A 23,862-nucleotide genomic window follows, 5' to 3' on the forward strand; every position below is an offset into this window, starting at 1 on the left:
CAGGGGAGCCGGATACGTAGAACGCGTTGCTCTTCTCTTCGTCCCGCTGAGCCCCCGAAATTTCGTACGGCTTCTTAGTCCTCAAATTGAGCTGGCAAAGTCACCTTCGACAATGTAAAGCCTCAACAGCCTTGTGTGTGAGGAGAACTCGTGAAGCATCATTCGCGTCGCATGCGCAGCATAGTTCCGGAGAAGAGACTCCTCATCCTGCATTGCCAGGTGATTTCGAATTCTTTATTTCAACAGCCGAGCATCTAGATCCACCGAGTAAGATCTGTTTGGTGAAGATTTTCCTCGCGACTCAATCTGACTTGCAGTGATGGGCGGATAGTGTTGTCGGTTCAACATAGGTAAATGTACAAAAAAGACTATGTGGATGAGTATAGGAATGACGGACATGCATTCAGGTGCATCATCGATCCGCCGATTGTGCGATGCCACATTCCGCCAGGAACGTCCCTGATCGGGGCATATTCAAGAAAGGATTGCGAGGATCCTGAAGGCGCTCGATGGACATCTATGTAGAAGAGTCGTTAGCTGCCCTTGCATTCTCGTTCCACAATTTTATTATTACATTATTAAAAATGCATTCCGGGGGTCAGATCACAGATCCTATCGATTGAACAGATAATCGTGGAGCGCTTCGCTCATCCTGAAGGGCCGCCGTCTGCCATTACTGTAGCCCACACAATGCCCGTTGTATAGCCTGAAGTAGATTTCCTTCACAAATCTGGCCGATCTATGCCTGATCGCAGCTTTGTTCAGGCACTGATGGAACTGGCGGTCGCACTCACAACTGAGCACAGAGTATGCGAAGGTCATGTTGAAACCATATTTGTCCGTGTGAGGAGGAATGCACACCGGACAATAGTCATGATTCCGACAGCATCGATCGGTTTCAGTATACCGACCTAGTTGAGCGTAGCTTTCAGCGACGTTTCCCGGTCCGCACCACAAGGTACCTGGGAGACATGAGGGAGAAAAAATGCGAGTGTGAATTCCGGTGCTCGAAATGCGCCGCGACAGAGGCTACGGCTTTGAGGAGTAAGACGCTCACCTGGGTATATTTCTTGCATAATATACCACATGTCGTCATAGGCGGTTTCCCCCCTGAGCTTCGTTTCGAGTTTCCCGCATATGGTCACCCACTGCAGCATTTTGTCGTCCTCGACGATGCTGACGTCGCTGAGAAGTTCCTTGATACGATCATCATCGCCCGGTTGGCTGAAAACGGAGACTGAATGCAATTTAACAGAGAAGGAGAGGGACAGAGCGTACTATAGCAATCACGGCAAGGCTGAATCCTGTCTCCATGCACGGGGGACTCGTTGAGTTATGTGTTCTCTCCTCACAACTCATATATCTGGCCCCTCTATCTCTCTCGGTAGCTGAGATGAGACCAGGAAGATGCTTGCGTGATTAAGCTCCGAAGCTCATGAGAAGTGCCGAACGAGCGATATGGAAGGCTACATTCGGGAGGCCTATGAATGGTCGAATGCCAACCATATATCCAGGTAGAGGTCTCGGGCGGCACCGATCGAGTATTTCTTCCGAGGTCGGATCTTGGGAGCAAATCCACCTGGGCCGAGAAAAAGAGATTTTGCCGCCGACGGGTATCGTAAACTCCTTCTCGCCCAATCAGAGGCGCTCCTACCCGACGTGAAGTCCACGAAATGAAGGCCGATCCTGGAGGAGCACGTTTCCATGACGTCGGTCAGACGCGTCGGCCAATCGATCACTCTTCGGTTCCTCCTGCAGACGGATCGATTGGGCTGGGAACTTTGCGCGGTGATTCGTCCTCAGGTCCAATTCTTTTCTCTTTCTCAGAGGGAACGATTCCCACATCGGGATCCTTCCGCTGGTAAATATCGATTCGAGCGATCGGTAAGCTTGCAGATGTTCCAGAGTCGCCCGAGCCTCCCCATCGCTGAACCTCATTCGCTTCTGCCCCCAACTAATGAAGTGCTGCGTAGCGGTAGGACTACCACTCCGCTAACCCCAGATGCATTTTTCCTGAATCCCCACGAACTAGCTGACCCAACTCAGTTCCATTGCGGGCAGTCTTCATCGATCCTAAGACACGCGCCCACCTACATTCGCTCTAGATTCTGGATTTAATGCCAGAGAGAACCGCATGATGGGGCAGTATCTATATGACACCTATATGATACAGGGTATATATGTACAGGGTATAAATTCCCCATTTTGAATGATCCCCATGAAATACGAGCCAAGGAGGCTAGCGGAATTCTGCTTGCAGTAGAATGACCACGAGGACTTGCACTTTCAGAGAAAAAATCCTCTGGTCCGAGACTCCTCAGCTGGTGGACGTTCAAAATTGACTTTTTGAAGTGCATCGAACGTCATTCTCATGAAGCTCGGTATTGATTTCTGCGGGAAAACCCGTTTCCCTCGCTTTCCCGCTGATTCTTGTTCTCCAGCTTGGAGGTATCGGACCAAATGGATTCTTTCCTGAGAGGGCGAGTCCTCTTAAACATTTTGCCGCAAACAGAACTTCGCTAGCCCTCATGGTTCGGATTCCATGAGCAAAACAAAATGGGGAGAATATACTGCCCCACCCTGTAGATAAGTCCCGCGCACGGCCTTTCCGGGACTCCGCCGTTCCACGACCCGATTTGGCAGACTAGCCATCTCCAAGATCAGTTAATCATGAGGGCCCGAAAGCGGTACAGATTCCGATATTCGGGGGACGAAGTAGGCGCATCCAAGTGGTCAGCATTGCCGAATCCCCAGCCCCTTACGGAGTCGTCCTATCGAAATATATTTAAAGATATTCCCCATTTGAAAGATTTTTCCCCGAGCCGCATCGAAGCCGATATCCCGTTATTTCCATGTGGGTATCGTTGTTCCATCTAGAGTGAGAACACTCACCGGATCGAGGAGAGCCGACAACGTGTCGGACGGCTACCCTCAAAGTTCACTTCAGCCAAAATCAACTCCGAACGGAACCCGGACACATTTTTCCCGATGGGACCAACATCTTTGTTGAGGAAAATCTGAGAAAGCAGAATAAGAGGGATTTCCCACATCGGCTAGCGCCTCGAAGACTTCCGGATTGAAAGGGGTTCTGAGCTACAGTACAGACAAGGTATCTTACCTCTCTGCCCCCTCTATAGAACTCTTCGCCAGAGGCAGGGATGATGCACCACAAGACGATGGAGTATATCATAATCCACCGCATATTCGTCTGAACGTATAATCGAGAAGGGGCACATCGGACAATTAGTTGGCTGGAGTCCGTCTTCCTTCGAAATCCATCGTAGGCTTTTCTGGTTTTTACCTGGTGGGAGACCTATGGAAACAGGAGGACCGGCGCTGCTGCCGCGGATCTCTCGCTTTAAGTTTCTGTATCAGAGTCTGCGCGGAAAAACAACTGGATAATATACCTTAGCGGCCTCATCGACTCATTCAACGCGATCCAGCTGTGACGTGAGCCAGGAAAGGGTCTGGGGCATCCGAGGTAATAAACTCACACTTTCTTTGGAGATCGCACATTAATAACCAATTTACTCTAGAGCGTCCACGAGGGGGGATTTCGCGTAAGCGGCTAGAGACTACCGGCCATCGCTACAGCGATTGTTTATTGTGCGCTCTGGGAGCCATGTGAATCCCGACAGCGCAGAGACAATGTGCATCCTCGGCGGAATTCAGCTGACTACAGCTGATGTCCCTCCTATCTCAAGACGGACACGGCCGCTTGTTTATCCAGACATCAGGTGGCCTCCATCGTCGAGGGCTGAAAATCAACTCTCCCTTGCTTTCCCCGAAGGTCTATGCCCCGTCCTTGCCGTTAAAATCATGTCCGCAGTCGAGCTTGCTCTCCCGACTCAGGTTGGGGCAGAAGGCCCGACATCCGAGGTCGATCAGTTTGCTTGACTTCGGTGGAGCAGTCAGGAGAGTTTGCGATTTCTTGAGAAGCTGTCATTTTCAGATCATAGGGACGCGAGAAGAGAGACAGCTTCCCACCGCCGACTCGGAGTCCGTCCATTCTCGAAGGAGGAGCGCTTGACCCGCGAACAAGATGGAGAGCTGTGAGCCTTGGGAGATCGTGGGCCGGGATTTCCGGGTTCCTCCGGAGCGTACCGATCCCTGCGCGGAGAGGTGCTTTCTTGCTTGCTTGCTGACCACTTTCCTCAGCTAGGCCGAAAATCCTACAAAGATCATTGGACCGATACCTTCGAGTCATTCCGGAGCCTCGCTGGAGCGATTCCTCTAAGGGGATCGCTTAGGAGCGTCCTTGAAGCTGGGCCGGATTCGGTCCATAACGAAACGGGCTCAAGGTGAACAGGGACGTTATCTGGGTCACCTTATTTTTTATCGACAAGACAGTTTTACGTAGATCCAGGGCATGAAATCCTGTTCCCAGCTGACCTTGAGCTCGGATCGAGAGTGTACCATGCTTTTTGTTACCGGGATAAAGTCCAAAATGTGTCACATAGCTGCCTTGTGCCTGGAGAATTGCATCCGTCATTTCGTATTTATTGACGCTTTTATGGCCAATCATTTTGACGACATCATCTAGCCATTTAGTCCTGGCTCTGACGATGCACAAAGAACAGAGACTGGTCGGCAGATTCGCAGGACGACTTGAATAGCAACCGATTAGTCCGAGCATGGGAGTGTATGCCATTCGATGCGCTAGTGCTCAGGCGAAAGCTAGTCTCTATCAGAATTAATACATCAAATATCGAGGCATCTGCGGGCGAAGGGGAAGGTTCGCCCGCGATCCAATTTTCTCCCGTTTATAAAAGTGCCTTTTTCCCGGATGACCGCTTCAGGGCCAGCGTAGGAAGTTGACGAGAATGGGCCCCTTTGCTGGGGCATTTGAAATGATCGGTGGAGATAATTCGTTTTCCACTCGTAGCATGATGGAATCATGAATTATTATTGGCTGCCTCCGATCCGAGACAAGCCCTTCGGCTGCTCGAGGGCGCTTCAAGTGGGGTTGTCGATGAGAAGGAATTCGTCGCTCCCGGAAAAGAACCGACTTCGGCGAACGTGGAATCCGGGGTCCGTGGCGTATGAAAGATATGTTCCCCACGTGCTCCATACGGATTCCGGACTCTTCGCTGGGTGGATTTCCGCGCGGAGAGAAATCTTGCATTATCTTGATGTCGGACCGCCCGCCTAATACTGCATGGCTGAAGACAAAGTATCCTCCGCCCTGGCGATGCTCAGGCGAGGAGGGAGCTCCACTCGGGGTCCGCCGGAAGCTCCCGCGGGAGGCGCTCCCGAACTCCAAGGGTCTCTGCTAGACTGTCCGATGTCGCTGACGTCGATCGGAGTCAGGGCGCCCGCCCCGCGGAGATGATGGCGGTGATCTGTGCTGGTCGAGATCACAGACATCATCGTCGTCGATCACATGTAAATAGATTCGAGTTTTCGAAACTTTCCATCAGGCTCTGAGAGACTCGCTCGTAGTTCTACTAAGTTCTACTTAGGAACGGATCGCGACGGTGAAGACTGTCACGTTTCCCACTCAACTGCCACCACCGATAACCAAATGTTCGGAGACAAGATCGACATCGCGACATAAACTCACAAGTTCTGGGCTTTGTTTACCAAGTGCCGGCTTTTGAAAGAGCGGCTGAGAGGCTCCGTGAACCCCCAATCCCTATATAGATCGGATTTCCTCGTCAGAAAAAGATGCCGATAACGAAAAAAAGTGTCAGGCTCGCGCGGACGATCACGGCAGTGGCCCCAGAGGTGAGGAGCAATCTTTCACATGTAGACCCCGGACCCCCGAAAATTGAGCGAAATTTCGGGAAAGAGGGGAAATTCTGCAGTCTTCGAGCCCGAGAAACTCTAATCTTCCCTCTGGTTCTCGCAGGTCGCGGCCCCTCCTGCGGTTGACTACTGGGACGCCGAGGCTGCTCAAGCCCAAGAGCTTCGCGCTTCGGATAACTTCAAGAAATTCTCCGACCTGTGTCAACAACTGAAGGATAGTCTCCGGGAAATCGATCAGCGCAAGAAAAAGGGCGAGAATGGAGCAGAGATCCAGGAGCTAAAGGTCAGCGATTCTTCACGAAAATCCTCTGTGATGATAATGGCGGCAAACGATATCTGGGTCTCGGGGAAATCGTGCTTATCCACCAATCTTGCGAACTTCCCAAGGTGAGATGCTTGGCAACCATGGTCGCTCTCCGGAAATTGAACAGACTCGACAAGCATCGACTGAAGGCGACCCGAGATGCTGTCAAAGAGAATCGTTCCCGTGTCGACGGACTGCACTTGCAGCTGCAAAACTTGGCATACGAGGCCGGTCACCTACGGAGCGAAGTCGACAAATGTCTGGAATTCAAGTTCGTACTTCCCAGCCGCCGAAGTCGTGTCTCAGATTTTTCCCCGGAGTTTTGATCCTCATTCCTCCCTGATTACTGTTCCCCCAGATCGATGCATGAGAACATAGACCTCATACCCAAGGAAGAATTCCTCAAAACGGCGCCCGAAGATATCCGGAACTCGACCAGCGAGCACGAAATCACCATGGCCAGACTGCAGCACGAGCTGAGCATGCGACAAGAGTTAGCGCAGCGCTTGGAGACGAGTGTCTCCAGGAAGAGGGATCTAATCAACGACATAGAAACGAAGGAGGCTGTTCTCTCGAAAATTCAGCCCACTCTGAACAACATATTGGAATCCGCCCAACCTCTGTATTCGCATTTAGGTCAGAAAGATTGGAAGACGAGCGAGGATCCAATCCGTTCGCGGCCCTTGAAAGCTTCTCTAAAAGCTATACCTTCCGATTGATGGGAATTCCTCATTCCTTTTCTGACACTTCCCTGTTTTTTCTCCCGAAGGCATGACGCTGCAGCGCAGCCAACCAGAGCACTTGGACGCTCAGTTCCTGTGCCGACCATTATACGTGATTTACGTCGAAGCCTGCGCTTTCCAAGAGGTGTATCCCGACATGATAGAATCGGTGGCGATCGAAGGCGACGTAGACGAAGCAAAGAAAGTCCTCGATAAAATCACTGGTGCAGATGAAGAGTCTGACTCGGACAACGACGAGTTGGTGACGATGAAAAAGAAGAAACGTAAGACAAGGACAACATCGAAATCTGCCAACCAAGAAGAGCAGAATCAACTGAAAGCATTTCTGAAACCCTTCCCCTTGTCGGTGAACATCGCGATGAAAACTGCCACGGAGAAGGGTTTTCCTGTTCGGTGAGAATACCTGAGGCGCAACGTTACTCGAATCCTGCACAGCAGCAGGGCCATGAAGGGCAGGAGTCCAAGTGCAAGATCTTTGGATCTGATTCCCATTATTGCTCCCCAGGTTCTCGTACATCATGTCATTGAAGGTGGTTTGTTCTAAGTTGGAAGTTCATATCGCCGATGTCGACTCCATTCTCGACGGTCTCTTCTCTGGGGACAATGGATCGCAGTCGCCGAATCCCACGACGCGTTATCTCCTAGCGAAGAATGGGTCAGTGCTGTAGGGGCTCAACACAACGAAGCTTCAATAGAATCCTGGTCCGTGAGACCGAAAGCGTGATACGTCTGTGGACGACATTCAAACGTACTTTATTCGCATTCAGAGTGGAAAACCTGGAGCGAGCGCTCGGCGTGTGCCGTCTCGGCAAACCCTACCAATGGACCCAATGGCTGTGTGGCTTGGACTTTCTGTCTGCGAGCGTCACGCCTTCTGCCGAACTATCGCAGAAGCATTTCGAACAGACACTAAAACTGATACGGGACAGATTGTCGACTCGGGTCGTATTGAACGAGCAGTTGGGACGACTGGCTGAGGGAATCGTCGATGTAGAGGGCAGATTCCCAAGAGAGGTCTCGAGCAGATTGGAAAAGTTCAAGAAAATAACGATGGAGGAAGCAATGGTGCGTTCACCTCGTCCATTTGATTATGAAGATATTCACTCGCTTCCAAATGACTCGGTTTCATGTGAATGAATGCCGTCAGAACCAACATCCGCTTGTGCGGTTTCCACGTGGCGATAACGGAGGATGATTTTCAGATGCGAATCGGCTTTGGTGCTGGGACGGACGCGTTGAAGGCAATGATGTTCAAAGAGTCTATATTCTTCGAAGCCGTCATCACGCTGGACAAACGTGAGTTCATAAATGGCTTGATCGAGCTCGGTCGGAAATCTTTTCGAAGCTTCAGACGGGGCGAACTGCGATTGCGATTACTGACTTTGCTTCCAGGTAATCTGAGAGCGCTGGTCTCGGTTCCTCAACTCTATCCTCAAGAGGCTCCATTTTGGTTCTTCTCGTTCGAAAACGCCACCTCGCTCACGAGTGGGGAGTTGAAGGATCTCGAGAAAACAGTAAACTGTTATACTGGAGGTGAACCCTCTTTGCTGTTGAGTTCTCAGGCGAAACAAGCCCTCGTCTCGTTCGAGGTGATGCTCAACCTAGACGCGTTGAAAGTTATTCGGAAAGTGAAGTAAGTCAGAGCGAAGGATCCCGCCATGAGAAATTTCGCGATTGGATTTCCTTTGGGTTTTCTCAATTCGGAACATTCTCGTCCTCTTTTCAGCGGCAAAGACCGGGCCAAGCCTTTCAACTACGAGCCGTCCGTCGGGATTTTTACCCCTGTCTGACTGGCGGAGTTGCCCGGATTACCTGACCCGAATCGGGACCAAGGGAGAAGCTTTGCTCAAATGAAAGTGAAATAAACTCAGTCAGTGTATTGTCTACATACTTGTTTTCATTTTGCTTTGGCGGAAGTGAACGATCAAGAATCGATCTTTTGACTGGTATCCGATAACCCGTGGTCGATATCGGGATGATCGCCAGCCGTTGGACCTTCGCGTCGCACAGCTCGCAGGGGTGCGTTCCATCGTTCCTCTTTTTCGATAACGATTGAATTCGGCGGTGAGTTCAGCCAATAGGATGACACATTGACGAGAATCCCCATTATGATTTATTGTATTGTCGATCGCACAGAAACCAGGAGTCGTGCGCGTGGACGCGACTCTCCTCCCAGATATCCGAAACCTACGTTGAATCATCCGTCCTGTCCCGAGCTGACGAATACTAGCTTTTGGGTTTCGAAAATCGAGGGGCTTAAGGATCAAAGTCTCGCGGGTGGAACGCGCCTCGCTGTCAGTTGAAGTCCCGCAAACTGAGGTGAAGACATGGATCACTGACTGAGCCCCCAGCATCCCGAATAGTCATAAGGACTTCAAGAAACTGAGTCTATCAGTTCGTAAGTCTGTCAGCACGTATCCCAAGGATCTTATTTATCACGAAGGCGCACCACTTCCAAGCGCAAAACCAGAGTTACAAACTTCAACATAATTTATTAAAATATTTTCCTTTCGATGAAAATTGCAACCATTAGATTGATAACTTACGCTGTTCCAGTCATTAATCATTCATTTTCTATACAGATCAGGACGGAGTCTGATAATTGCTGTGAGATACAAATTTTACAAAGATCTCGATAAGTTCTTTCTTTCTAGGACCAAAACTCAGAAGATCTGTCCGTGGGCCATGAATCTCGAGCAGGTTCGCTTCGACACAATATTCATCTCAAACCTCGAACATGTGAAAAATGCGAACCTCGTGGAGTATCGAATATGCTCGATGAATTGGGAACAGCTTCTCGATCGAGATCGGCCGTTCACGAGGAACGGATGAACTTCTTAAAGGTAAATCTTTTCTCACTCGGATATCACTTTTCGTTCGCGCGCAACCTCGCGTTCTTTTAGACATTGAAGTTATCGCTGTTTGCTCGAACGGCACACGGAGGATGAGCTAGGAACTGGTATAGGTGGACATCGTCCTCGAAATGTTTTTCTTTCGAAACGTGTACGATTGTCCTGCCCTCTAGAAGAGTGCGACCGTACGTCACAGCCTCGTCTCGAGAGTGAGACAATCCCACCATACACAGCCAATCACACATTTGCTGACCGGAAAACTTGACGTTCTCTATATCGACTCCAGGCCAGACGTCGTTCGCAAAGATTTCCAAGTGATAGATCCGGAATTGTTCGCAGAGCTGTTTGACTTCGGGTGAAAGTTCGCAAAACGCAGGAATGCTGACTTCGCTTTTGCAGAAGAATTTCAGGATCGCATGGTACGGGAAAAGCAGCCACGAGGCGTCGGCCCCGAATACGATGAACGTCAGAATTCCCTGCCCATAATTCAAGATTATGTCTAAGAACTCGAGTTCTAGCAAAATGCCGGTTGGTTTTTCGGTGAGCAGTTGCCAGAGCGAGACCGCTATGCCGATCATCATCGAGAACAGAAGCATTAGGAGCAAACAAACATGTCTGAAGTTCTGATGAAGATCCACATCGGGCTCGGTGACTTCTTCGCCGGGGTGTACTTGTTCGAGATATTGCTTTACCGATGAGATGCACGTTTTCCTGTCGGCAGGTGTGCAATGGTAAGTCGGACCACACATGGTCGGATCCGTGCTGACCACCGAGCTACTTGCCGTGGCAGCAACTTCCTGCTTTTCGCTTAGCCGCCGCACTCTCGGAACTTTACGCCTGACTGAATTCGACAGCCCGAAGTCCTCGAGGTCTGGGAGGGCGTTAGCCGTTCCAGGCTGGTTACCCTTGTAGCAGGAGCAATTAGCGCACGAACTGGCAGGAGCCGCCGGGGTTGGCAGTTGCGGTACCGCCTGATCGTTAAGTCCCACGGAAATATTATTAGAGACGCTCGGGGATACTGAGTTCGCGTCGTCAGCGATGAATAAAGGCTCGTATTCTTCACGCGACCGGAACCTCTGCTGGCGAACCAGGCCGTACATCGTCACAAGGAAGGAAATGATGAGGAAGATCAGCGCGACACCCGCCTGGATTCGGCCGAGATGGAAGTTCGGATCGTTCATGAGGTTTAAGTGGCTCCCGAACGGGATACCGGCCAATAGGATGAGAGTGGCGATCAGCGAGGCTGCGGAACCGCCGATCAACAACGTGCTCCGGATCTTGAGCACGAAACAGAGACTTCTCTCGTGGCACAGCATGAGAATGGTCGCTATCATCGCTGTCCAGATGCGCGAGGCGAAAATACCCGCCAGCGAAACCGACGTGTGGACGTAGAAGAATACGCTGCCGTCTCCCGGCGCCCAGAAGAGCATGATCCCTCCGATGCAAGTCAGTGTTTGGGCCGATAGTAGCCAAATTGCCGTAGAGTGAGTGATTCGATGCTTTTTCGGGATCAAAACGAAGAGCGTCCATAGACAGAGCGGTAAGGCGATCAGACTGGTATACGAGATGGCGGACACCATCGTCTGTTGGTACGACTGGCTCGATTCACTTATCTTGCTCATCGTGGCGGTGATGAAGATGAGCGGGGCCGAAACGAAGGTTCCGACGACGACTCCGGCCGAGACCGCTTCTCCCGGCAGACAGAACTGAGCGGCAAAAATCGCCACCGTCGGAGCGGGTGGGAGCATCCCGTAGAGGAAGCCGAAATCCGTGTACGCTGGGTCGGGAATGCCCATCTGGGACATGATTTCGCGGATCAGAATGGGCGCCGCCAGAACTTTCACAGAGACGATTAGGGTAGTGGTCAACATTGTGTATTTGCACATGCTGCTGAAGCCCCCGACCATGTTCTGGCCTAGAAGATAGAGAGCGCTGGCAGAGAAGGCGGCTCCGAGAGGTTCGGTCGTCACTTCGAGCAAGCGGGGAAGTTTTTGCTTGAAAGCGAAGTTACCCACAATGCCAGCAGCTGTCATGACCATGATGGGATTCTTCAGGATTCCTAGGATAGTTTTCCAATAGTGAGAGCTTGCCTTGCTCCTGCACCGTGACGGTATTTGTCTTTTCGTCAGACGACCGTACTCCATTAGCACAAAACCGATCGGATTGATGATCAGAAGCTGGATCGGAGCGATCAGGTACAGGTAGTGCGAGAACTCGGGATGGTCTTTCTCGTACAGGTAGCTGACTAAAGGGTATCCCAACGCGAAATCGTTCGACATGCTGCAGAATATGCCGAACAGACCGGCGAACGCAACCCGGTCCTTCCTCTTCAGGAGCCATGTGAGAATGGCGGCCAGTCCGAATATGACCAGCTTTCCGATGAGGATCGACGCCAAGAATCTGTAGTTAACCGTGTAGAAATCGATCGTCACCAATGATCGGAACACTAACGCCGGTAGGAAGAAATAGGAGACGACCAGTTGGAGTCCTTTGGTGTCCGATTGGGGAATCAGCCGTGTCCGACCCGAAATGTAGCCTAACGCCACGATGACGAAACATTGCAGGAGTACCGGTAGGAGCTTCTCGTATATTTCTGCGAAGGTCCCCGCTGTAGAAAGCCCCACCGGTGGCATCGGCGCCGGCGTCGTGGTGTTCACGAGCATCTGCGAGAGTAAATTCCGAAATCGATTAGTTCTCGTCAACAGGGATACTCAGGATAATTTAATTCACATCAAATCTTGACTGAGACCGTGGATCTCAGGAGCGACAGAGGAGAATGTCGCGAATACGTCAATGACTTGCGCCTGGAGGACCTTGCATCCTTGTTCCGCTCTTGGTCAGTCGAGTAAATATCAAAGAAGGTTCGAATCGATTAGAAAATCACGTTAACCTTGAGCTTGATAGCCGGCCCCATTGAATGCGGTCGGTCGAACTCGTGCGCTCATTGGGAATTCCCGATTGAACGAGCTACGTTCGTCGACGCTGTCCAACAAGCCCAACGGGTAATCGCGAATATCCGTAGCGAGAGTCTCAGAAGCCGAGAAACGGCAGACAAGGTTGCAGAGGCGCTGCAGCTCCGCATAGCTCTGCGCTTAAGATCATATGGTCCAACGTGACCTTTCTTTGTCGATTGCGCAAAACTTTGGGTCCCCGGAGCCATTCTCAAAGTGATTCATTCTTATTCTCCAAGGAAGGGCTTTCCATGGAATCGAGCAATACTAGGGTATCCCAAGTGTTGATACAGACCCCGTCTGACTCATAGAGCTGTGACGACCTGATCTTTTCCCAGCAGGGACACTATGGAGAGCTTCCTTCGATAACTCGGGAACTCATTAAAAGGAATCGGAGAACACTCACCTCCCCGAATGGCGGAAGTCCAGAATGCCACTAAGTTCCCATCACAGAGAATCCCACCGGAGCTCCACTGCTTTCGACAACTCGGACGCTTCGAGCAGCTCACGTCTTCTTCGAGAGCGCCACTGTAGGGACAGGTACTTAGTGTCACTAAACGACGGAACCTGCTGTTACGCTTTCCGAGCGAGCGCGGAGCCGGTCTCTTACCACCTTCTGGACTTCGAAACCGGCCAGTGCGCGGAAACGGCGCCCCATATCACTCTCGAATCTCCTCTTCACGATGCGCGACCCGCCGTGAGCGCAGAGGCTCCCGAAATTCCAATGGAACTGATGAACCTATATGAAGAGAACCTCTCGAAGCGGAGGAAGATCGTGACGATTTAGTCGACGGAATCGTCGGGAAGACCGGTAGCCGGGCCAAATCTGGTCTACGTGACAGGAGTGAGCTCGAGGGTTTCGCTTCCCCGCTAACCGTGTCCTCCTCTCAGGAGTGACCGTTCAACCGTCGCAAGTGACCCGAAACGGACTCGCCCGCCACCGGCCAACCTACATTTATTTGAAGCTTCCAGCTAATGCTCCTGGACTGGATTGGTTTTCGAACACGAACGAGCCAGTGGAGCTCGGCGGAAATCTCTATCGCCAAGCTTGCCTGACCTGGAACACCTTTGACTCCGGAATTCCTTGATCTCTTAAAATTGACAAGTAAAAATGACTGTAGATGTTTCAGCGCAACAGAATGACGCCCCGATGCACCCGAGGCGCATGACTGCATGTTATATTCTCTTGATTGAGCTCGCGGAACGGGGAAAACTTGTGGGTTGTGTACAGTTCCACCGACAGAAGGGCGAGCATCGATAGGTAGAGGCGAGGCTTTTCGTAAATACGTCGGAGAGAGTTGTGAGTAGAGTCAAGATGGAGTTGTCAACCTCCGACAGAGGAATGACTTCCCATATGGAATTCGAGTACACGCGCTTTATTCATATCAACTATCTCGGGATTTTTGTGCCGACAGCGTAAGTGGTCACTATCTAACGACACGAGTCCATCTAGAGATCGTACACCTTTACGCGGACCTTCTTGTACGGCTGCTTGTATCCTTCCGGATGCAACGAGAACCGTTTCATGTGTTTGAATTTACCGACTCGCTCCCGTTCTTGAGTCTGCTCAGCTCTGATCCAGGACGCGAGCTTCAGCGACATTGGGTGAGCGTGAGGGTACTTCGTCTCAGGTACTTCCTCCTGAAGAAAAACAACCGTTTTACTTCCGAGGACATCAGGCTGTCGATGGTCTTTGATCGTGGCAGTTATTCACCTTGAACGGATCGAGTTTTTTCAGCCTTCGGCAGTAGATATCCTCCGCGATCTCTTTCGGATCTCGGAACTTGTCGATGTACTCATTAAACGACTCGTTCTCAGGGTATTTCTTGAACTTCTCCTCGACGGGTTCCAGAGGAACGTGCTCGAATACCGGAATCTTGATGCCTGAGGGAGTGCAATTCGATCATTTGGAGCTTATGCGTCATCATTTTCATGTTAAAACGATTCAGAGCCAACTTGGAGTGTCATTGGGTCCCATCCCAGCATTTGATGTCTTCTGAAGTCCCTTGCAGGATTTCGGAACCCCCCGAGACGAGGACTGACTCAAACATCCGGGATGGTTTCTTATTCGAACGTAGGCTCACCGAGCTCATTGTGGAAGAAATCGACGAGACAATCGTCCCAGTCGCTCTGGAAGAAGGACAGACCGCACGGCGTGATTTCGTCCTCCAAACCTCGATAGAAATCAATCGTCCGGAAAGTTCGTTTTCGTAAACACGTCCTGAAAATGCGTTGACGGTCACATGAATGACGCTCGACTCTATCGGTTCAAGCTCGCGATCGGTAGGAGTTTCAGGTGTGGTACTCACCCCTTGATGGTCTCCCGATGCTTGCTGAACTCAATTTCTTTCTCCTGTCTGAACAGTAGGAATGCGAAACGATGGTATCCGCTTCCCTTAGGCACGAAGGGTCTCATGTACTCGCAGAGAGTCGTTCCTTTCGAAATATCGTTCCCAGGTATGTTTCCGCTGCAAACGCGGTATGAGCTTATGCCAAACGAGCACGGGGATCAATGCGAGGCATTTTGGGACCTCATGCGAAATTAGTTCGAATAAGAGATTGGGGAAACGTAGGAGCCCCCGGGGTACTCCGAAGTCGATCGAGCATTCCTTCTGACACTCACACCATCCAATGGAGATATTCGCTCTCTGTCGACTCGAGGTGAGAGTCTAGAGACGTCATCACCAGCGTGAAAAGGTGCCCCGGATCCGCCGGGTAGGTCACGTCGGGGACGCTGGCCGAGTCCGCGCAAGAGATTATGTTTCCGTAGTGGACGGGCGAGCATTCATCATTCGACAGAGGGAAATCGACCTGGAGTACATACAACATTAGTTCTTTGGTATGACGTGGAGTCCCGATGCAATCATGAATTACGGAGCGAGACGCTCTCCTCCTGTGGAGCTTCCCAACTCTTGCCTTCAGGTGGACAGCTGGTAGGAAGTAACCAAAGTCGAAGAGATCTCGGACGATGTTGTAATGATCAGCGCTAAGAAGGACATGTTGGCCGAAATCCGTCTCTCTCCACGATGTCTTCACAAGATCCAAGTCGATCTTAACTGCGGAATTTCGGGCAATCGAAGCGTGAGCGGCGAAGGATGCAGGGTCATGAGAAATCATGTTTGGAAAATCAGCAACGGGGGAAGTGACCACATGCTCGTATGAGGGTGAAGACTTCATCAGACTCACAATCGCCGGTACTGCAGAGGTCTCGGAGTTTGTTGTTTCTCTGAATTGTCTTCAACTCTGCTCTCCTCTCTTTTTCGAGCGCTTCTCGCTGTTTTCGGCCGAGAGACTTGCTGTAGCCTATGTTCACACGAGCGTCGACCTCGGAGTCAGTTTCGTGCAACGCTGAAATGAATTATATTCAGAGTGCCCATAGCAGAGTCGCGCATCGTTTACCTCCGAGCCGGAGCGATCCGAGAAATTCATGAATCACATGGGAATTCATTGGCCCGACGAAGCGATCACAGGTGATCTCCTCCTCGATTTCAAGAAGGAAGACCCATCAACCGGTGGATAAATCGTGGAACGTCGAGTCTCGGAAGAGCGAGGGAGGTTTGAGACTTTGTGAGACTCACCGGCTAGACGTTCGTCGAGAGTCTTGGCGACCTCGGGCAGAGCACCGCGAAGCCCTCGAGTGAACGCGGGAATTTTCGTCTGTACACATCGGAGCATCCCGTCAACGACCCGTTTCCGAGTCGGTAGTCTCAAATTGAGATCTCGCGCACCACCATGCGAGCCAGATATTTGGTAAACAAAGTTCCGTCAGTATATCCGCCGTCCATCCGCGCTTTAGTGTCAGGTGCTGACTCGAGCTCACGCGCCAACTTCGAAAGCTTGATTTTCCTCCGAGCCATCATCTTGCTCCAAAGATTACGGGCGAATATGCCGATTAGAGAAATATCGGCGCAGCGTCCTCATTTGGGTTCGAGAGGAGCTTTTCGCAACCAGGACTGGAAACCTTAAAGGGCTTCGACGTATCCTCTCATTTACCAGCGGCTCGCGCAACTACTCCTCGCTGCCATTCGACTCCACCCAAAACCATAACGGTGGTTTGGCGCCCTTCATTCGGTGGGATTGCGGGATCTGATTCGGAGGAACTCGAGCAGAATATACTCTAGTTATGATCTGTGAATCCCAGTAAACTAAGGATCGAGTTTCGCACCGATGGGTGCTCTTGTGAGAATGGACGCCCACCTACGCCGTAGACGGTTATGCTCAAAGTCGAAAGGGAAAAAGTGGCAAAACCCTCATGAGTCCTAGACAGGCGTGCGCGGTGATGTCTTGGTTGAACATTCGTACCGCAGTCTCGTCGACGCGCCCTCAGCATCAATGACCCCCTGAGGGATAAAACGCGGTCTTTTCCCGACATGAGCCCGCTCTCGATCATCGCCCGTAATTATCGAGGGAAAATGCTGTACAAATTCCGGAATCAAGCTACGGTCTTGCACAATGCTCTAGGCTATATCGGCGTGTCGATGCCATCCACGGCGCATCCCATAGCCCCTCACAAGTTTTCGACGCTGTCACTCTTCGGGGGGATGTGAAGCTCATGGTTTTCAAGGTCCTCTCGATTTGCTCTCCCCCGGACCTCTCCCCGAGTTCCATTCACGTCCGACCGTGAAGATTACCGCAGACTCCGACTCGAAGCCCCCACCTCGGCCTGCCTTTCCATGGCCGTATTTTGCGTACCAAATGTTTTCCAAACCATAACGAGGCCGATATCGCTCTCATTCCGTAAGCTTCTAACTTCGCAATTGGCGATTCGCGATTTCATCACGGCTCCCTGGAAGACAGTCATAGCTTCCGCCGAGCAAGCCTGCTCCCCGCCGTGAGTGATATGATCAGAGAGATCACTCGGCCGGGTTCGCCGTGCCGCCGCTACAACGATGACGACCACCCTGACAGTCTCGTCACGAACTCTCGTGTGGGCATCACGCTACAACCGCCACCACCATCATCATCCACGTAGCCGCGCACACTTACGCACATTCCGAATACAGAAGAAGCCCGTTAATTCACGATTCGATCTCTGGAATTTCGGCTCGAGTCAGTCTGACGCTCCCCGGTAGTGGATCCGATGATACGCGACTTGACTACAACTCAATCATCGTGGCGACATTTGCTCTGAATTAGGTTATGGATTTTGAAGAATTTGTCTCTCACTCCGAAGCCATTTCCAACTGCAACGAAATTCCGCTCTGACGTTCCAGAGGACATATGACATATACGGATTCGCGACGCGCGAAATCCAACAAGAGCTACTCCCAGAATCCACCGACACCAGGAATCGACGGTAGACCATCGAAGTCCTTGATAACGGCAACGGACCCACGCTTTTATCGTCGTCGTGTGTGCACTACGCGCAGAAGCCGGCCCGCGCAATTATTTGAGTTTTGGCGCCGCTCGGGCAACCAATAATCGGGTCCTATTATTTGTACCTAGGCGGGGCCTGTTGGAAGTCGGGTTAGAAGTCTCCGCTCGACGAATCGATGCGACGCGCTGCGCCTCGAGCCGACCAATCGCCGCTTTTTCCTTAAACGCTGCTGGATCTGACGAGGGCTCGCTGGCTGGCTGCTCGGTTGGCGGTTGAAGTCGTCTTGGTTGTTCATTCATTGAGGAATCGACTACAACTGAGGACCTTTGTTTCTGCCAGAACCTTTGATCTTCAGGATTGAGGTAAGTTCGATGCCGAGGACAAGTCGGGATGCGGCATCGGTTGCGTCTTCGAGAGAGCCGGTGTTGAGATTGCGAGTCAGTGGTTTGGAAAATAGCTGATCCCCTGCAGAAAATCCGGGCAGTGTCAATTGTCAGTAAATATGGGTTCGTCGAGCACAAAACATCTCCCTGTTCGGTATTTATTTACCTTCAATGGTAGTTATATATCGAGAAGAGATGTCCGGTCCCTTTGGAGTTCTATGACTTGACAAGCTGGAGCACGTTGCGCTATGCCGTCCAATAATCCCCGAACGTAATCTATTCCATCCGTCGGGGCTTTCATCTCGGGGAACCGTGATCGTTCTGCTCCTCGACATAGGTCTGAGCTCAGGTGTGCTTCGTGACTGGCGTCAACCATGCCTGTTGTCGGCGATCCGATTCGCTTTTACAGTAGTGCTGCTTGAAACAAGGATTATTAATTCATTGGAATTATGATGATACATCATGAAGAGCTGAAACCACGCTCGATAAGCGCGGAAGCCGAGCATTTCTGTCGGATTCACCTCGTCCCTCCAGCGAGAACCTTGAACGGGAGAGCCTTGTACGCAATCGAGTTGAGCTTCTCGACTGTTCGGAAATATTGCTTTCGACAGGCGCCGTTCGGGCGCCGGAAGAGAAAAACTCTTTTTGCTCATTGGTTGACTCGCGGAGAATATCATGCCGATCGTATCCTAGGATCTGTACCCACCATCGCGGAGTTCCTAATCGCGGAGTCGTTCGGCGCCAATCCTCCCTGGCTGCCCCACCGATACTCGATGTCGCTCAATGTTGCTCTGAATTCCGAATCGCGAGGAGATAAGCGAGGCGCTCCACTCAACATCCATGTCTCGATAGTCTAGTAAGAAATTGTTCAATCCAGTTTACAGAACCCGCATCGTTGACTCAAGATGTCGGACCGCAAGGCTGTTATCAAGAATGCCGATATGTCGGAAGAAATGCAACAAGACGCCGTGGACATTGCTACGCAAGCCCTAGAGAAATACAATATCGAGAAGGTTTGTTCCACATTGTTTGTCGGGATCGGAACATGAGCGCCCACGACAGTTCGATTGCATCATTCCTGCGATCAATATCCGATGCGATATCGAATCGAGTCTCGAGAAAGTCCTGACGAATGTCAGTCATAAGTCATGAGTCTGATCAAGGAATCATGAGATTGAGGGTCTGACCCGAGCTACACGCGGGTACACAAACTGAAACTTTGAACTCAAACGTTCGAATTCCCTCCTCCATAGGACATCGCGGCCTTCATCAAGAAGGAGTTCGACAAGAAATACTCGCCAACTTGGCATTGCATTGTCGGCCGCAACTTTGGAAGCTACGTAACCCATGAAACGAAGCACTTCATCTACTTCTATCTCGGCCAGGTGGCCATCCTCCTGTTCAAGTCAGGTTAATCCAAATCCGCCTCCCTGCCTACATTCGCACTGTCCGATTCGAGCTCCCACTGATGGCGAAAACGAAGAGATATCATCCCCGGTCAGCTGTGCCGCATCATCTTCCTCGGCTGTTTCCATCCCGTCAACCATCGAGGAATCAAGTTTCTGTTGGCCTTATTGATGGGTATAAATGAGAGCGGCGGTCACCGCAACCGAACCGAAATTAATTGTTCAATCGACTCCCTGTCATAAAAGCTTTATTTTCATCCGAGAGCGCCGCCGGCTCGAGTGACGACCGGAGCAGTGGTTGCCGCGCGGGTTACCAAGTTTTATGTACATAATGAGTATTACTGTCATCATGAGAAATGTAATGCTGCTGAATCTCCTCAAACAAGCTTTTCCCCGATCAGTGTTCGCAGTCAATTGTATGACCCACGTTAGGATGCCAATAATCATCTCTGAGACGTGATGCAAGTGTCTTCTCTACAATATATTATTATTGTCGCGCCTCGCTCTGGAGTTCCGCTCGGCTTTTCCGAAAGTTTAGCCTTCATCACTACACAAAGCTACTGCCGTTTATCGGTCGGGGTACCCATGCTTTGGGAGATATGCCCCCGGGAAGGAGTATTCTCGGTAGGTCCTGCCATGGCTAGCGTGCTTCGTCAAGGTCTGCAGCAACATTGATCGCTATTTCCGCTCGACCTCCGACGAATCGGTGTGGCCGCCTCAGCCGCGTGGAGGCGAGGCGCATGGCAGAGTTCTCCTCGATGATTCGTCAGTCACTCAATCGATCACTCTCGGAAATTGTAATTCACGGAACTTCCGAGCCCTTGAATGGCAAGCTTGTCAAACTCGGGGAAGAAAAGATCTTCTATGATGAATCGCTTGAAGCATTTCAATCGGCCCCGACGGAGCATCCTTTTCGCAGGTGATCGAATCCCTACAGACGGACTCGAATTGCGAATGCTTGGATCTCCCGCTGGGTCGCGTTTAAGATTGCAATCGAGCACGAGCGAGACGCGTCTCCCGGAATGCCGTCCCTCTCACCGAACGATGTTGCTTACTTGGAGCGGCTTCAGGGTGGTACCGCGTCGCCAACACAATCTGAAACCGTGGTTCCGAAGTAACGACCTTGCGGCTCCCGAGCCAAGTGGTCTCGCTAGCGCCGTGGCACCGCCACCGCCCGACGCCCATCGCGGATCCAGTCAGAAACGAGGAATCATAGTCGAGGATGAAAATGCAGGATCTCCCGCCGACTCGGCGCGAAAGAAGCATCGGAGATTCGCTAGCCAGAACCTTGGAATTGAGGGTGCGGTATGGATGGGGGGGGGGATGCTCCGATCTTCGAGTCGAGGGGCTCCCGTACACGCCATGATTTTATTATTGCCGCTCCTCGACTCGCGAACCGGTCAATCCGGTGATGGGAAACCCGCTCCTTGTCGCTGCGAGGTGCTACAAGTATACACGAATAGTCGTCCGCCCTCCCGAGGGATCTCCCGAGCTAGTGGAGCTCGAGCCCGGTGTGGAAAAGTTTTGCGGAGACCGCTTCAAGTACACTCGTTTTTATTGACGGGAATCATGGCAATTATGTACAAAAATCCTGATCGATCTTAATTATACTGCGGGAAATGTCGTACGTTCCGGACTCGCGTTCATAGCGCGCACCGCGGGGAACTTCCGTTCAGGACGCACTTCAGCTACTGGACGATGAGCTGCTTGACGAACTCGAGGAGCTGCTTGAACTTGAAGAGCGATGGCGGGAGTGTTTTCTGAATTTCTTCATTTTTTTCAACTGCGGAGAATGGAGACAGCGCCCATGTGAGAGGATTCTTCTGACTGTGCGTGTAGATGTCACGACTCAAGTTAGGTTTCTGTCGTCCGAGCAGAACAATGCCATGCCAATGAGCTATGCCAACATCGATGTACTAATGACGTTTCTTTAATCGCTGTCTGAGGAGCTAGAGTAGTCGAAGATCTTGGAGACTTTCTTAAACTGAAATCAAGATTGCATTCACAGCGTCTCTTGTTAGGATATCTGAGATAAACTTTCATTCTCCAGGGTCAGGATGCTCAACGACAATACATGGACACACAGAAGTGCGGAGCGTGCAAATGGGAGCAGAAGCGTGCAGGAGGGAAGCTGACGATCCATCTCGTCAATTTCAAAAGCAACCTACGGGATTCACGTGCTTGATAAGGGCTCCCGCGGCCAGGGCCCCCGCCCCGATTCCCAGAGCTGTTCCGAGAGTACCTGCTCCGATTCCTGAACCGGAACCTTGGTGTCCGTGGATCTGAAGGAGGAATCGGCATCGATGAGAAGGGCACTAGTCTCGATCGATCGAATAGAGAGGGATCTCACAATAGATTTCGGGAAAATATTGGACCAGACATATGAGATATTAATGCGCATCAGAGATATTCAGTCCGGTGCGATGCTAGTAAGCTGCACGTAGTCGTTACCTTCTTGTGCTTCTTCCCGAAAAGACCCGATGTGGCACTTCCGATGGCGGCTCCAACTCCTCCGGCGGAGAGTGCCGTCCCGATGTCCCCTAGCACGCCTTTAGATTTGTGGGGTCCGGGTGGAGGTACCCCTGGCTGCCCGGGATATCCTGGCTGCGCTGCATACCCCGGCGGCGGCTGAGGTGGAACATAACCAGGCTGAGCTGGGTATCCCGCCGGTGCAGGGGGTTGGTTGTAAGGTGTGTTATGAGCAGGATCCGGATAACCGGGATACGGAGGCGGAGGACCTGGCGGCATGTAACCGGACTGTGATGGCGGATAAGGTTGTGTCTGTCCAGGATACGGCATGTTGGAATCCGGATACGGAGTCTGCGATGTTGGATAGGGGGGTGCCGGCGGAGCCGAAGGTGCTGCGTAAGGGGCTGAAGCTGGATGTCCCGGCTGTGAAGCTCCGCCTTGAAATTTGATGAACTCGATGCACTTCATTCCATATTTAGCCAGCGAAAGGCGCAGTCATATTAGGGAATATCATGGAAGGAGGTTAATTCACGAGAAAAATCAGGAGGAGAACCCACCTCTATTGTTGTTATATAAATCGTTGAGGTTCGGGTACAACGGTGCGAAACCGGGCTGGAGGGAATTGAATGATTCAGAAAAGCACGAGATCACGACATTGAAATCATCGAGGGAAGTGGTCGATACGACACGACTTTGTCATTCGTCATTCAGCGATGTCTCCATCGAATCATGTACTTTCAGAGTGAAAACTCCGCCGCTTTTCCATCTTGGGAAGCCCCTACTCATTCGCACGAATTTCGTCCGAGACAGCCTCAGTGCAAAGCTACGTTTCACTCTACGCAGCCCACCCACTAACCTGATTTGGTGGCAGAGCCATCGATGGGAGACTTGACCGATCCGTGCTCTGAGATTGAGCGTCCCAAGTGCACCTCCTTAACCGGTTCTCCTCCTACGGACTCCGAGTTCTAATCGTGATGCGCTTCACGGGATGTACCTCGGCTTCAACATGGAACTCTCGAGGATCGCCGCTACACAAATGCAGAAATGCCGAACAGCGAGCTGAGCAACAACAAACGGGAAAGAAGGAAAGTTGACGTCACGAACAAGGCTGCGTCACCACAGATCAGCTGCTTGAGGATGACGGGCTGTCGTCCGCGATCCTCCGCTTAAGATGACGAATCGGATATCGGTTACCGTCTACAATGGGAGACTCGGGTCACCAATACTACCTAATATTCGTGGCTTCGAGCGTGTCTCGAAATTCAGAAACAGTCCGGAGCTGCCCGATTGCGAGAAGTGAGGAAACGCTGGCGCCGCGGAACGTAGCGAACTTGCTCACGGGCTGATGCACATGAAGTCGTCGTCAGCTCTATGCAGACCGTTGAAGATGAGTCAGCATCCTCTGATATCCTTCTATATACTTGGCATTAGGAGTGATGGGGATAATCAGCTGATGTAAATGCGGTGGCGAGGCTGGGTGGTCTAAAGGTCGGTTTACGGATTTCGCCTCTGATCAACGCTCATAATCGAAGAGAGTAATTCGTGACCGAAAAAATATCCACTTCTGTCCGCGAGGACGTTCAACGAAGTTCGGACGAGGCTTGGCAGCAAGGAAGTTTCAGACGGTTTAAAAAGAAAGCGAATCGATGTTCATGAAAATCGGGAACCTCCCCAGAGTAAGTTTTCGAC

General features: G+C 51.4%; 6 protein-coding genes across 6 annotated transcripts; 2 read left to right on the forward strand and 4 right to left on the reverse strand.

The window, feature by feature from the left end:
* Positions 1–560: 560 nt before the first annotated feature.
* LOC100900196 (uncharacterized) lies at positions 561–3,190 on the reverse strand. The gene is made up of 4 exons (XM_003740781.2): positions 3,119–3,190; positions 2,893–3,017; positions 1,058–1,224; positions 561–962 (listed from the first exon to the last, which is right to left on the reverse strand). Exons 1-4 carry the CDS (start codon positions 3,188–3,190, stop codon positions 613–615), a joined length of 714 nt encoding a protein of 237 aa, XP_003740829.1. The 3' UTR covers positions 561–612.
* A 2,193-nt stretch (positions 3,191–5,383) lies between these two features.
* thoc5 (THO complex subunit 5) lies at positions 5,384–8,675 on the forward strand. The gene is made up of 10 exons (XM_003740782.2): positions 5,384–5,727; positions 5,852–6,031; positions 6,136–6,323; positions 6,411–6,688; positions 6,822–7,188; positions 7,301–7,450; positions 7,563–7,860; positions 7,998–8,091; positions 8,188–8,428; positions 8,522–8,675. Exons 1-10 carry the CDS (start codon positions 5,668–5,670, stop codon positions 8,583–8,585), a joined length of 1,920 nt encoding a protein of 639 aa, XP_003740830.2. The 5' UTR covers positions 5,384–5,667; the 3' UTR covers positions 8,586–8,675.
* Positions 8,676–9,277: 602 nt separating this feature from the next.
* On the reverse strand, positions 9,278–13,112 carry LOC100901251 (integral membrane protein GPR155). Its single transcript, XM_003740709.2, has 2 exons — positions 13,005–13,112; positions 9,278–12,310 (listed from the first exon to the last, which is right to left on the reverse strand). Exon 2 carries the CDS (start codon positions 12,308–12,310, stop codon positions 9,695–9,697), a length of 2,616 nt encoding a protein of 871 aa, XP_003740757.1. The 5' UTR covers positions 13,005–13,112; the 3' UTR covers positions 9,278–9,694.
* Positions 13,113–13,956: 844 nt separating this feature from the next.
* mRpL38 (mitochondrial ribosomal protein L38) lies at positions 13,957–16,340 on the reverse strand. Its single transcript, XM_003740710.2, has 8 exons — positions 16,177–16,340; positions 15,785–15,946; positions 15,515–15,654; positions 15,222–15,409; positions 14,908–15,066; positions 14,683–14,819; positions 14,313–14,482; positions 13,957–14,239 (listed from the first exon to the last, which is right to left on the reverse strand). The coding sequence occupies exons 1-8, from the start codon at positions 16,271–16,273 to the stop codon at positions 14,048–14,050; spliced, it is 1,245 nt and encodes a 414-aa protein (XP_003740758.1). The 5' UTR covers positions 16,274–16,340; the 3' UTR covers positions 13,957–14,047.
* Positions 16,341–18,136: 1,796 nt separating this feature from the next.
* On the forward strand, positions 18,137–20,162 carry LOC100901533 (dynein light chain 2, cytoplasmic). The gene is made up of 3 exons (XM_003740711.1): positions 18,137–18,277; positions 19,176–19,311; positions 19,552–20,162. The coding sequence occupies exons 2-3, from the start codon at positions 19,204–19,206 to the stop codon at positions 19,711–19,713; spliced, it is 270 nt and encodes an 89-aa protein (XP_003740759.1). The 5' UTR covers positions 18,137–18,277; positions 19,176–19,203; the 3' UTR covers positions 19,714–20,162.
* A 1,088-nt stretch (positions 20,163–21,250) lies between these two features.
* Positions 21,251–23,241, reverse strand: LOC100901676 (calcium-binding protein P). The gene is made up of 5 exons (XM_018638526.1): positions 23,030–23,241; positions 22,731–22,785; positions 22,156–22,610; positions 21,873–21,986; positions 21,251–21,688 (listed from the first exon to the last, which is right to left on the reverse strand). Exons 1-5 carry the CDS (start codon positions 23,048–23,050, stop codon positions 21,635–21,637), a joined length of 699 nt encoding a protein of 232 aa, XP_018494042.1. The 5' UTR covers positions 23,051–23,241; the 3' UTR covers positions 21,251–21,634.
* Between the last annotated feature and the right edge of the window lie 621 nt (positions 23,242–23,862).

Source organism: Galendromus occidentalis, unplaced genomic scaffold (assembly GCF_000255335.2).
Source record: "Galendromus occidentalis unplaced genomic scaffold, Mocc_1.1 scf7180000077086, whole genome shotgun sequence".
Taxonomy (NCBI): Eukaryota; Metazoa; Arthropoda; class Arachnida; order Mesostigmata; family Phytoseiidae; genus Galendromus; species Galendromus occidentalis.